The sequence below is a fragment of the Lepidochelys olivacea genome, assembly GCF_965140295.1.
Source record: "Lepidochelys olivacea isolate rLepOli2 genome assembly, chromosome: 20".
Lineage (NCBI taxonomy): Eukaryota > Metazoa > Chordata > Testudines > Cheloniidae > Lepidochelys > Lepidochelys olivacea.
The window spans coordinates 7,911,408-7,924,818 of record NC_140430.1 but is presented as its reverse complement, the minus strand read 5'-3'; the positions used below and the strand labels follow the sequence as shown (position 1 = coordinate 7,924,818).

The following is a 13,411-nucleotide window of genomic DNA, read 5'->3' as shown; positions in this document are numbered from 1 at the left end:
CAGATGGGCCCAGTGCCAAAAGTTCAGGGACAGGATGAACAAACAAGTCCTCACAGGCTTAACTGGGTGGGAGCCCAGCCGGAGGAGGGGCTGACTCCCCAGGCAGGAGTGGCTGGTAATTTAGCAATGTCCCAAGAGGGAGGAGTCTCCCAGGCCAGCTTCTGTGGGGAGCCTGATGCTGTGGATTCAAAGTTCTCAGTCTACAGGGTGAGCATAGGATGGCCCCTGAGGAGCAAGTGCCTCATTCCCCTGGAGGTGGATGGGAAGCAGGTCACTGGGTACTGGGACACGGGTGCTGAGGTGACGCTGGCCCGGCCTGAGGTGGTGGCCCCAGTCCGGGTGGTGCCCAATACCTACCTGACCCTGCTGGGTGTGTGCAGGCCCCCGTTTAAGGTACCCATGGTGAGGGTACTTCTGAAAGGGTACTTGAGGGGAGGGATAGCTCAGTGGTTTGCTAAACCCAAGGTTGTGAATTCAATCCTTGAGGGGGCCATTTAGGGATCTGGGGCAAAAATTGGGGATTGGTTCTGCTTTGAGCAGGGGATTGGACTAGATGACCTCCTGAGGTCCCTTCCAACCCTGATATTCTATGATTCTATGAAATGGGGGCCAAGGAGGGGCCCAAAGATGTGGAGGTGCACCATTAGTTGCCAACTGAGGTGCTGATGGGGAGGTGACCTGGTAGATTGGCTGGGTGGCCCCTAGAGCGCCCTAGTCATCACCTGGAGCCGGAGCCGGCAAAGGGCACTCTGCCCTGACATTGGGGGTGGTGTCCTGCCGGGGGTACAGGTCCCTACCCCGACGGGACAGGAGCCACTGCGGACAGAACTTGGTGGGGCTGTGGCCTCGGACCCAGCCACTGAGCGGGAGCAGTTCCCCATCCCTTCTCCAGGAGCTGAATTCCAGGCCGAGCTGCGGAAGGATCCCTCCTTAGAGAAGCTGAGGGAACTTGCTGGTCACAGCGCGGCGAAACCCCTGGGAGAAGGCTGCCGGGAAAGATTCCTGTGGGAAAAGGGATTCTTGTACCAGGAATAGGGTGACCAGATGTCCCGATTTTATAGGGACAGTCCCGATATTTGGGGCTTTGTCTTATATAGGTACCTATTACTCCCCACCCCATCTCAATTTTTCACCCTTGCTATCTGGTCACCCTAACCGGGAATGGGCTCCCCAAGGGGAAGCGAAACCGTTGGGGATCAGGAGACAGCTAGTGGTCCCCCAGAAGTACCACCGCAGGCTACTGTACCTGGCCCACGATGTCCCTTTCTTGGGACACCAGGGAATCCAGCTCACCAGGCAGAGGCTGCTATGGAACTTTTACTGGCCCGGGGTCTTTGATGCCATCCAGCAGTAGAGCAGGTCCTGTGACCCCTGCAGGAGGGTGGGGAAGACCTGGGACAAGGGAAAGCAGCTTTGAGGCCCCTGCCCATCATAGAGGAACCTTTCCAGAATGTGTCCATGGACATAGTGGGGCCCCTCAGCAAGGCAACTTGGACAGGGAAAAAATACATTCTGGTGGCGGTAGATTTCGCTACTCACTATCCTGAGGCAGGGGCTCTGTCCTCTATCGAGGCAGACATTCTGGCAGACGTGCTGCTGACCGTTTTTAGCAGAGTGGGGTTCCCCCAGGAGGTCCTTACACACCAGGGCTCCAATTTCATGTCAACTCTGCTCCGGTGCTTGTGGGAGAAGTGTGAGGTCCGACACACCTGGGCCTCAGTGTATCACCCTCAGTCCAACTGGCTGGTGGAGAGATTCAATAGGACTCTAAAGATGATGGTGAAAACCTTCATGAACCAGCACCCGCAGGGCTGGGACGAGTATTTACCCCACCTGCTGTTCACATTGAAGTGCCCCAGGAGTCAACCGGGTTCTCTCCTTTCGAGTTGCTGTGTGGGAGGAGAGTGTGGGGACCCCTGGACTTAATGAGGGACGAATGGGAGGGGAAGGCCTCCCCCGATGGAGAATCAGTGGTGGAGTATGTACTGACTTTCCCGGAAAAGCTCACTGAGACCATGGGCTTGGCCAGGGAGAATCTAGCCAGGGCCCAAAGGAAGCAGAAGGTCTGGTATGACTGCATGGTACGTGCCCACTCCTATGCCACCGGGGACCAGGTGATGGTTCTCATTCCCATGAGAAAGAACAAACTACAAGCTTCCTGGGATGGGCCATTTAAGGTCATCAAGCAGCTGAGTGAGGTGAACTATGTAGTGGAACTGTCTAACCGGGCTCATAGCCACCATGTCAACATGATGAAGCCATATTTTGACAGGGAGAATTTGGTACTGGCAGTGTGTAGCCAGTGGGAGGAGCAGGGAGATGATTCCCTGGTGAATCTATTCCCTCAGACGGGGACGGCCCTTCGCTGGAATCAGTTCCCCTCTCTGACCAGCTAACCCCTGCCCAGCAGGCAGAGATCTGAGGGGTGCTGCAATCCTACCAGCAGCTGTTCTCCAACCGGCCTGGGCTCATTAACCTAGCTGTTCACCAGGTGGAGACAGGAGACCACCCTCCTGTAAGATGCTCCCCATTCTGGGTCACTGGGAAAACAGCCCAGGACCTGGAGAAAGAGGTCAAGGACATACTGGCTTTAGGGTGTGATTCAGCTGTCCTCCAGCCCTTGGGCCTCTCCCATGGTGTTGGTCACCTATGTGACAGACCCAGACCAATGGGGTACAGGAGTCTGATAGAAGGCAAATATACTGGCCAATGGATAGTTTTTGTTCCCTGAATGACCAGAGCAGGGGCTGCCCTAGAGCAATCAGGAACCTGCTAGAACCAATTAAGACAGGCAAGCTAATTATAAGGTGGGTAGAAAGTTAGCTAGATTGTTGGGCTCAACGGGTAGTGATCAATGGCTCCATGTCTAGTTGGCAGCCAGTGTCAAGTGGAGTGCCCCAGGTCAGTCCTGGGGCCGGTTTTATTCAATATCTTCATAAATGATCTGGAGGATGGTGTGGATTGCACTCTCAGCAAATTTGCGGATGATACTAAACTGGGAGGAGTGGTAGATACGCTGGAGGGGAGGGATAGGATACAGAAGGACCTAGACAAATTGGAGGATTGGGCCAAAAGAAATCTGATGAGGTTCAATAAGGATAAGTGCAGGGTCCTGCACTTAGAACGGAAGAACCCAATGCACCGCTACAGACTAGGGACCGAATGGCTAGGCAGCATTTCTGCGGAAAAGGACCTAGGAGTGACAGGGGACGAGAAGCTGGATATGAGTCAGCAGTGTGCCCTTGTTGCCAAGAAGGCCAATGGCATTTTGGGATGTATAAGTAGGGGCATAGCGAGCAGATCGAGGGACGTGATCGTTCCCCTCTATTCGACATTGGTGAGGCCTCATCTGGAGTACTGTGTCCAGTTTTGGGCCCCACACTACAAGAAGGACGTGGAGAAATTGGAGAGAGTCCAGCGAAGGGCAACAAAAATGATTAGGGGTCTGGAACACATGACTTATGAGGAGAGGCTGAGGGAACTGGGATTGTTTAGTCTGCAGAAGAGAAGAATGAGGGGGGATTTGATAGCTGCTTTCAACTACCTGAGAGGTGGTTCCAGAGAGGATGGTTCTAGACTATTCTCAGTGGTAGAAGAGGACAGGACAAGGAGTAATGGTCTCAAGTTGCAGTGGGGGAGGTTTAGGTTGGATATTAGGAAAAACTTTTTCACAGGGAGGGTGGTGAAACACTGGAATGCGTTACCTAGGGAGGTGGTAGAATCTCTTTCCTTAGAAGTTTTTAAGGTCAGGCTTGACAAAGCCCTGGCTGGGATGATTTAATTGGGAATTGATCCTGCTTTGAGCAGGGGGTTGGACTAGATGACCTCCTGAGGTCCCTTCCAACCCTGATATTCTATGATTCTAATTAAGACACCTGGAGCCAATTAAAGAACTTACTAGAATCAATTATGGCAAGCAGGCTAATCAGGACACCTGGCTTAAAAAGGACCTCTCATCAGTTAGTGAGGAGGCACGTAAGGAGTAGGGAGTGAGAAGGTATGCTCCTGGAGGACTGAAGAGTACAAGAAGGTCCCATGCTACAAGAAGGATGTGAAAAAATTGGAAAATGTCCAGCAGAGAGCAACAAAAATGATTAGGGGACTGGAACACATGACTTATGAGGAGAGGCTGAGGGAACTGGGATTGTTTAGTCTGATGAAGAGAAGAATGAGGGGGGATTTGATAGCTACTTTCAACTACCTGAAAGGGGGTTCCAAAGAGGATGGATCTAGACTGTTCTCAGTGGTAGCAGATGACAGAACGAGGAGTAATGGTCTCAAGTTGCAGTGGGGGAGGTTTAGGTTGGATATTAGGAAAAAAAATTTCACTAGGAGGGTGGTGAAACACTGGAATGCATTACCTAGGGAGGTGGTGGAATCTCCTTAGAATCATAGGTTTCAGAGTAGCAGCCGTGTTAGTCTGTATTCCCAAAAAGAAAAGGAGTACTTGTGGCTGTAGTTCACGAAAGCTTATGCTCAAATAAATTTGTTAGTCTCTAAGGTGCCACAAGTCCTCCTTTTCTTCTTAGAATCATAGAATATCAGGGTTGGAAGGGACCTCACGAGGTCATCTAGTCCAACCCCCTGCTTGAAGCAGGACCAATTCCCCGTTAAATCATCCCAGCCAGGGCTTTGTCAAGCCTGACCTTAAAAGTGGAGATTCCACCACCTCCCTAGGTAACGCATTCCAGTGTTTCACCACCCTCCTAGTGAAAAAGTTTTTTCCTAATATACAACCTAAACCTCCCCCACTGCAACTTGAGACCATTACTCCTCGTTCTGTCATCGGCTACCACTGAGAATTTCACCAAATGAAATTAATAGGCAGCAGGTTTGAAAGAAACAAAAGGAAGTATTTCTTCACACAATGCACAGACTATCTGTGGAACTCTTTGCCAGAGGACGTGGTGAAGGCCTCATAGGTTGTGTTTTCTAGACCTTTAATCATTTTTGTTGCTCTTCTCTGGACTTTCTCCAATTTGTCCACATCTTTCCTGAAATGTGGCACCCAGAACTGGACACAGTACTTCAGTTGACACCTAATCAGCGTGGACTAGAGCGGATGAATGACTTCTCATGTCTTGCTTACAACACTCCAAGAGCTAGAATCCAAGAGCTTTTCTACGCCGATGTGCTGTGAGCTTGTGTTTGGGACAAAGGATGTACAGCTACATGGCAAAGGATATAAAAGGCAGCTGCATCTTCTCCATTTTGTCTTCAGTCCTGCTTCTCACCTCTGGACTAACTTCTCTACAAACTGAAGCTTTGAAGACAGGACTGATAGAACTTTCAAGCCAGAAAACTCACCAGCACTGCTAAGAACTGGATATATGGACTCTGAAGTCATATGGATGTATCTGATTGCTTTAACATTTAACAACTCTCTTCTCATTTTTTCTTTTCCAATAAACCTTTAGTTTCAGATACTAAAGGATTGGCTGTCCGTGTGGTATTTTGGGTAAGATCCAAACTAGTATTGCTCTGGTAATGTGCCTGGCCCTTTTGGGTCAGAAGAACATTTTGTATAGTGGGCAGAGTTTTAAATAACTTCTCACTTTACTGGACCTATTTGCTGATTGGGAGCCAGAGAACTGGAATGCAATAAAGGGGGCTGTGTGATTTCTTTTCTTCAGCTTCTTCAACCAGTGTGGGGGATCAGGAGCACAGTTTGTGACTGGTTGGAGAATCTAACTGCCGTGTTAACCACCAGTTTGGGGAGAATCTGCTCCCCCCTTTGCAGCCTACCCTGACCTTGGCATTTTCAGTGTGGGCAATTCTAGGCACCTCGGGTCACACTGGGTAAATACATGTGGACTCTGTGAACACACTCTGTGTACACACATGTTGTAAGGAGCAGGGAACCATCTTTTTGTTCTGTGTTTTTACAGCACCTATCACAATGGGGTCCTGGTCAAAGACTGAGGCTCCAAGGGGCCACCATAATACACCTAATAAATAATAATAGTGTGTGGGTGGGTGGGTGTATACGCTGTGGGGAGGGGGGAGAGGGAGGGTACTTGTGTGCACTGTGTTTGATATAGTATGTGTGTGTGCACCATGTGAATTTGTACACTGTGTACATTCATGTGGAGTCTGTGTGTAGCATTTCCTGCGGGGCAGCTGAGTCTTGGCGGGAGTTGCGCTTCAGAGCTGCCAGCTAAGCTCTCACAATTTTATCATGTATCTTATGATATTGGGGTGTGTGTTTCTTAACACCCCCCCACACACACAACACACACACACACACACACAGCCATCTCCCCTCCAGCTGGACTCATGCGGGAGAAACTCAAATGGCATCTTAAAAATTTCAGTTTCCAGCCTTGGTGGTTGCAGAGAAATGCTGGGCAAGGTGCCCAAGTGCAGCCCAGTGGCTCAGAGACCCCCAGGGGAGGAACCAGCGCCCAGCAAGCAGTTCATTTTAAAACTGTCTGGTGATTCTGGGGTCTGGCTGCTGGTTTCTGATGGCTGGAGGCTGGCAATGCAGGGGTGGCAGTGAGCGCTGAGCGCCATGGGCCCTGGGGGTCTCCTCGGTGTTGTGGGGCCCAATTCCATAGTGCAGCTCCTGTGAAAGTCCAGCCTCTGGCATTGCCACCCCCATCATGGTCAGCAGTTCCATTGTCACTGGAACAGAACTGAGGCTGCTTTTGGGCAGCAGGGCCCATCCCATGCAGAACACTGGATATTGACACAGAGGCCTTGAACTAGGCCTTAGACTACTTCGGGAGGGGAGAGGGGAACAGCACCTGGTTCTGCTGAGCAGATGGACTGCTGCGTCCTAGGGTGTGCATATTGATGATTGTGTTAAATTGATCAGCTATCAATTAAAATTCGCTTGCAGGCAGGGGCACTGTAAGGAAGGCTGTGATCTGGTCTCCTAACAGTACAGCAGTCAGTCTGCCCCCCAGCCAGGCTGGAGCAAAGGGGGATAAGTTGTGCCTCCCTGCCTTAGGAAGCAGCAGGCTTTGTCTCTCTCTGGTTTGGGGTTCTTTTGTGATATCGTGCTGGAGTCTATGAAATAAAGTTATGTCACAGCACAGCCTTCCAGGCACACAGTACTTTATGTTTTTGTCTCATTTCTCTGTGTGTGTGTGTGTGCTGTGAACATAGCAGGGCATGGATAATAATTATAGTGAGGTGACAGGGAAACTATGGGGGCTGAGAGCACCCTTCTCCCAGAAGACAGGTAGGGATCCATGGGGAAGAGATGAGACGGAGCCTCTCCCCGGAGGGAGGAATCGCTCCATGGATGTGCATGTGTGTGTCATAGGGCACAACCAACCCATAGCACCCCCTTCTGTGCAAACATGGCGCCGCTGGCCCTTCCTGCCTCAGCTTCCTTCCCCGAGGTGGGTCTCCTTGGCTTGCCCCACACAGATCAGTGGTGGCAGCCATGGCTCAACCCTCCTCCAGATTGCCAACAAACTTAACCCCTCCTGGGGGAACCAAAGTCCAATTAAAAATCTCAACAAACAAAAAGATTCTTCTGCCCTTCAGAGCTTCTCTTCAGCTCATCCAGGGGGCCTGTTCCCTGGGCTACCTTGGAGTCTTTCCCTGCTCTGGCCCCATGCTGGTTCCCCTGAAACATTTGGCTTCCTGCAGGCCCTAGCTCAGGGCCTTTCACAGGAACCAGCCAGCCTGCCTGGGGTTCCACATTCAGATCTGTGCTACGTCCCAGCTTTTAAATAATCCCTTGGAGGAACACTTCAGTGGGCCAGACCCCCCAAGGGGTCCTGCTCTTCCTTCACGTTAGCCCACGTGGCCTCCCTGCCTCCGAGACTGAGCCCCTGGGCTCCAGTCCTCCTGCTTCACCCCGGGAGCTCCATCCGGTGCTTCCAGCTGAGAAAGACGCCAGTCCAGAGACTTGCCCACCCTGGCAAGGATGTGCAGCAACACCAGGCAATGTTTTCAAACAGAGTCAGGTTTATTAGACGGCTGGAACCCAGCCCGGGAAGTCCCCAGGTTAGCGCCGAGAAGCAAAGGCCTCTTTCCAGCCACAGATCAACCCCTGCTCCCATGTGGGGATGGATCAGGCCCAAGGTTGTAGGGGGAGGGATGCCTGCAAGGTGTTCCCCCTACTCCCACGCTTCTCATCCTCCAGGCTCACACTGTAAAACAAAATATCCTCCCTCTGGGCACACCCCCAATGGCTGATATGCTTGGCCAGTCCGGCTGCTCCAGCGGATGCTGCCTGAGTCCAGAGGTGAGCACCGGCCCACTGAAAACCAAAGCCCTTCCAGGACCCGAGTGGGGGAGCCAGCCAGCCCCACAAGGCACTTAGGAAAATCTTGGCCCAAGACTAGGAAGTGCAGGCAGGTCAGAGCTAGGGGCATTCGAATGGAAATATGCCTGCAGACCTCCCACCGCAGCATGGACATGCTGGCACAAGGACACCAGGGCTGCTGGCTGATGGGCACCATGTAGGAAGAGCACAGGAGGAGCCCTTTGTCTGTGTCTTCACAGCAGCGACCTCCCTGAGAGTAGGACAGGGGAGCCAGTGTCTGGAGATTGCAGTGCTCGCTGCTCCCAGGCAGCCTGCCTGGCCTGTGGAGGTGGGCAGCCCCCCTCTGGTTGCTGGTCTGGACAATGAAGCTCACTGCCAGGCTTCATTCTCGTTCTGCCATTTACTGGGAGATGCTCTGGCTGAGCCCTTCCAGGCTGCGGGAGCAGTGCGGGCCCCAGCTTCTCATTACAATGTTCAGGGCTAAGTGAAACTCTGCCTGTCAGAGACTCTCCTGGAATCCAGCCAGCTGGGCATCCTGGGGCTGCAGGTCTCTGCATCATCCCCACCCACCCTGCTTAGCTCCCTGCAGGGGCTCCCCTACTCTGAACCACCAGGGACTTGGCTCTACTCAGCTGGCATTTGGGGTAGGACCTGGCAGGTAGGAGAGACAGAGAGGAAGGATGGCCCCACTCTGTGCACCAGGGGTGCCAGCCCTGCCCTGCCCCAGAGGGGCCTGGATCCCTGGGTGATGGGGCCAGACCAGAATCTCAGATTCCTGGGTCCCTTTCCTCAGGATCCATGCTGGGTTGGCGTTACTCACCCAACATAGCCTGGGGAGGGGGTGTTGTCACATCTGTTGTGCCACGGCCCTTCCCCTGCAAGGAGACAGCTGCTGCGATCTCACAAGAGTTTGTGTTGGTGTCACAGCAGCCGAACTGAATCCTGTGGGGGGCAGTGTCCCTAAGTGGTGCTGCTCCAGCTCCCCTCTGTTAACCCAAAAGCCCAGAAACATCTAGGCCCAGCTCCTCAGTGTGATGCAGGCACCTAGCTCCTGTTGAAGCGAATGGTAGTGAGCCCTGATCTACACTACTAAGCTGGGTCCACGTCACTTGCCTTCAGAGCAGTGGGGACAAGCTCCCTCCAGCTTAGATCCTCCCTCCCAACTGCTCACCCCTCCTTCCCCCACCTGGCTCCATGCTGCGGCTTCCCCTCCCTGCAGCCACAAGCCCCGGCAGGGGCCCCTCCAGGATGGGAATGCACCTGTCCTCAGGAAGGCAACTCCTACAGATGCTAGGAAACAGCGGGGTGACAGGCTGCAGCAGGAGTCGCCCCAAGACCCTGACTATCATCCCACTGCAAATGCACAGGCCAGCCTCTGCAGACAGGCTGGCTCCTAGGGGCTGAGGGGCGAGCTGGCTCCGTGCATTGCTGCATTGTCATGGGAACAGAAGCCATCTGTAGCTCAGGGACGGCATGGTTTCCACTCTCAGGTTTTTGTCTACACAGGACTTTCATCAGTAAAACTTTTGTCTTTCAGGGGGTGTGAAAAAAACACTCTCCCACCCCGAACAACACAAGTTTTACCGACAAAGAGCACCAGTGTGAACACGCCCAGGTGTGCACTGCACACTCACTGGGTGCCAGCTGTGACGGGGCCTCAGCCCTGCATGCCTTGGAAGGTGTCTGTGCGAGCACCCTGGGGCGCAGGGAGAGACTTGCAGAAGTGCTTGGCCCCCAGTAGCACCCGCTGAGAACAATGTGAGCCGCACATGTGTGTGCACAGGTTGTGCCATGAGCGTGCACACCCATGAATGTGTGTTGTTCCTGTGCTTGTGCACGTGTGTATGTGTATATGCATGGACAGCGGGGCTCGGAGGTTCTCCATTGTTCTCAATAGGAGCTGGGCTTTTCTGAAACACAGCCCTGTGGCGAGAGGCTCTCGGCGCTTGGTGCCTGCCGTGGTTCCCTCTGAACCCTTGGGCTTTGGCCTGTCTGGTCCCACGCGACGAGTGCCCCAGGCTCCGACCCACATGCTCGTCACAAAGACACCATGTTTACTGCCGGGCCGCAGGGGACCCTCAGAGATGAGGAAGGTTTTGACAAAACAGCTGCTGCATTTCTGGCTCTGCAGGGAGTCGTGGCCAAGCATGGACCTGGAGACAAGCTCGCTGTGACAGCCCAGCCCCAAATCCCCCAAAAGCCAAATGAGGCCTGAATACTGGTCCGGGGGCATCCCTTCTACTCAGCCCCCTGGCCCAGGGCTGGGCTTGCCAGCAGTCACTGGGCAGTGGCCCTGGGCAGCTGGTGCTACGCAGCAGCCAGAGCCCCAGGGAAGCCTGGGCATGTTGGGGCAATGTTCCACTGCTGGGATGGCAGCATGGGAATGATGGAGGGGGCAGCAAGGAATCAGGAGTGTGGGGGGTGGGTTCAGAAGGAAGCACCCGGGGACAGTGACCTTTGGATGCAGGGATAGGGAGGGGAACCCCAGCTGGGCTGAGAGAGGGACTGAATGGGCCTCTCACAAATCCAATCACTCTCCACCACTCCTGGGGAGTGGAGAGCTGCAGGGGATTCACAGAGGCAGATGGCAGCTCCTTGGGGCTCCATTATCTGGAACAACATCCCTGGCAGACTCAGGACCCTCCTGGGCTGGATTCGTACCAGGAAAGGGCTGCTGGGCTCGGGTCTGTGACAAATTTCTAGAGATAAGGTCTGGCTGGCAGGGTGTCCGAAGTGGATGGCAGCTGCTGGGGTGGGGTGCGTCCCACGCAGGGCCCGGGGCTGGCCGTCTGGGCCCACCAAGCTGGCTAAACCTCCTGCCAGTCCTCGGCCCCGTCCTGTGGCCCTGGCCTCAGCATTGAGTTGGGTGGCTTGCCCTGGAGTCCCCGGCGCTGGCTGATGGCACAGAGCAGCTCAGCGTGTTCCCGCTCCAGGGCCGACAGGCGGCGCTCCTACAGGGACAAAGGGCTCAGTCACCCCAGCCTGCTGCCCTGCTCCCCTAGCCAGGTGCCCAAAGCCAGCAGCACGCCCCACACTGCACAGGGCTCTGACGCCAAAGGCATCTAGCACCATCGCCCTCCACTCCTGGGCAAGGTCTGGGGCAGCTCCCTTCATTCCCAGGGTCTTCCACACTCCACCCCAGGAGAGACTGCCCTAAGGGACCCACCCCAACCTCCCCTATCCCCTTTAGTGCTGCCTTCTTAGCCATCCTTCCACTCTGCCCTGCAGGAGCTGTGGCCGGACTTACCCCACTCCCATGAGGTCTAGGAGACAAAGAGTATCAGCAAAAAGAACAGGAGGACTTGTGGCACCTTAGAGACTAACAAATTTATTTGAGCATAAGCCTTTGTGGGCTCAAATAAATTTTTAGTCTCTAAGGTGCCACAAGTCCTCCTGTTCTTTTTGCGGATACAGACTAACACGGCCGCTACTCTGAAAAGAGTATCAGGTGGGTCAGAGTGGAGGTGCTGGGAGTCAGGACTCCTGGGTTCTATTCCCAACGCTGGTAGGGAAGTGGGGGCTGGTGGGCACAGCAAGGACTACTTCACCCCACTAATATCTGCCCTCCCAGCTCAATGGCTCTAGGTATTTTCCTGCTCTCTGAGCGCTGAGCAGGGATTGGCCATAAGGGTGGAGGACACTGGTTCCTCTTGTCTGACTTACTGTGGGTGTAGGAGGAGCTCAGGTGCTGAGGGTCACCCATGGGCAGCCTTGGGCCCTGTCTGACTGGGAGCGGGGGGATGGACATCACACACTCTTGGGGCTAACTCCCCCTGCCTCCCCTCCTCCTCCCCACGCAGTGAAAGCAATGGGGCTGCACAGGCTGGAGCTGGGATCCAGCGTGCCCCATAATACATTGTGCATAGTGGTTCCCAGAATCCCCTCGGTTACTCCCTGATAGACCAATGGGGCGGAGCTGCTGGGCTCGTCAGCCCCAGGGGGCTGTGGACCTTACCAGACGCTTCACCCTCTCCTCGCTGGCCTTCAGCTTCTCCTGGTCCTTCCTCCGGCCACCCTCTGCCGCCGCCACCCTGCAGGAGGGAGGGTGTCAATGAGCCCGCAGCACTGGGCACCTCCCTCTGCCCTGGCCACACGCACTTCACCGCCCCTGGACACCTCACTGCCCCAGCACCTGGCACCTCCCCGCCCCATGACACCTCACTGCCCCAGCACCTGGCACCTCCCTTCCCCATGACACCTCACTGCCCCATCCCCGGGAACCTCCCCGCCCCGGGCACCTCACTGCCCCAGCACCTGGCACCTCCCCGCCCCATGACACCTCACTGCCCCACCCCCGGGAACTTCCCCGCCCCGGGCACCTCACTGCCCCAGCACCTGGCACCTCCCCGCCCCATGACACCTCACTGCCCCACCCCCAGGAACCTCCCCGCCCTGAGCACCTCACTGCCCCAGCACCTGGCACCTCCCCGCCCCATGACACCTCACTGCCCCACCCCCGGGAACTTCCCCGCCCTGAGCACCTCACTGCCCCAGCACCTGGCACCTCCCCGCCCCATGACACCTCACTGCTCCGCCCCCAGGAAACTCCCCACCCTGGGCACCTCACCACCCCTGGACACCTCACTGTACCTTGCCCTGCCTCTAAGCAGCTAATCGGGCCACTGCCGGGCACCTCACTGCCCTGCCTTCTGGCACCTCCCCTTGCCCTGCCCCCAAACACCTCATCGCCCTACCCTTGGACACCTCATCGCCCTACCCTCAGACACCTCATCGCCCCACCCTGGGCACCTCACTGCCCTGCCCCCCAGAACCTCCCCCTGCCTTGCTCCTGGGCACCTCCCACTGCCCTGCCCCCAAGCACCCAATTACCCTGCCCCTGGCACCTCACCACCTTGATACCTCACCGCCCTGCCCCCGGCACCTCTCCCTGCCCTGCCCCAAAGCACCTCATTGCCCCACCCCCGGGCACCTCATCACCCAACCCTGCCCCCAGGCACCTCACCCCCTCTGGACACCTCACTGCCCTGCCCCCGGCACCTCCCACTGACCTGCCCCCCAACCACCACATCCCCGGGCACCTGACCGCCTCTGGACACCTCACCGCCCTGCCCCCTGGCACCTCCCCCTACCATGGCCCCAAGCACCTCATTGCCCAACCCCAGGGCACCTCACCACTCCGGGGGACCTCACTGCCCCACCCCCAGGCACCGCATTGCCCCACCCTGT

At 55.5% G+C, this 13,411-nt stretch overlaps 1 protein-coding gene across 1 annotated transcript in view; it reads right to left on the bottom strand.

The window, feature by feature from the left end:
* Nucleotides 1-10,776: 10,776 nt before the first annotated feature.
* RASAL3 (RAS protein activator like 3) overlaps nucleotides 10,777-13,411 on the bottom strand; it is a gene marked incomplete at its 5' end in the record, with an annotated part of 44,854 nt that continues 42,219 nt past the window's right edge. The window contains 2 exons of the mRNA XM_084609847.1: nucleotides 10,777-11,175; nucleotides 12,180-12,255. Coding sequence (XP_084465973.1) covers nucleotides 11,032-11,175; nucleotides 12,180-12,255 — 220 coding nt within the window. The 3' untranslated portion in view covers nucleotides 10,777-11,031. The remainder of the gene's footprint in view (nucleotides 11,176-12,179; nucleotides 12,256-13,411) is intronic.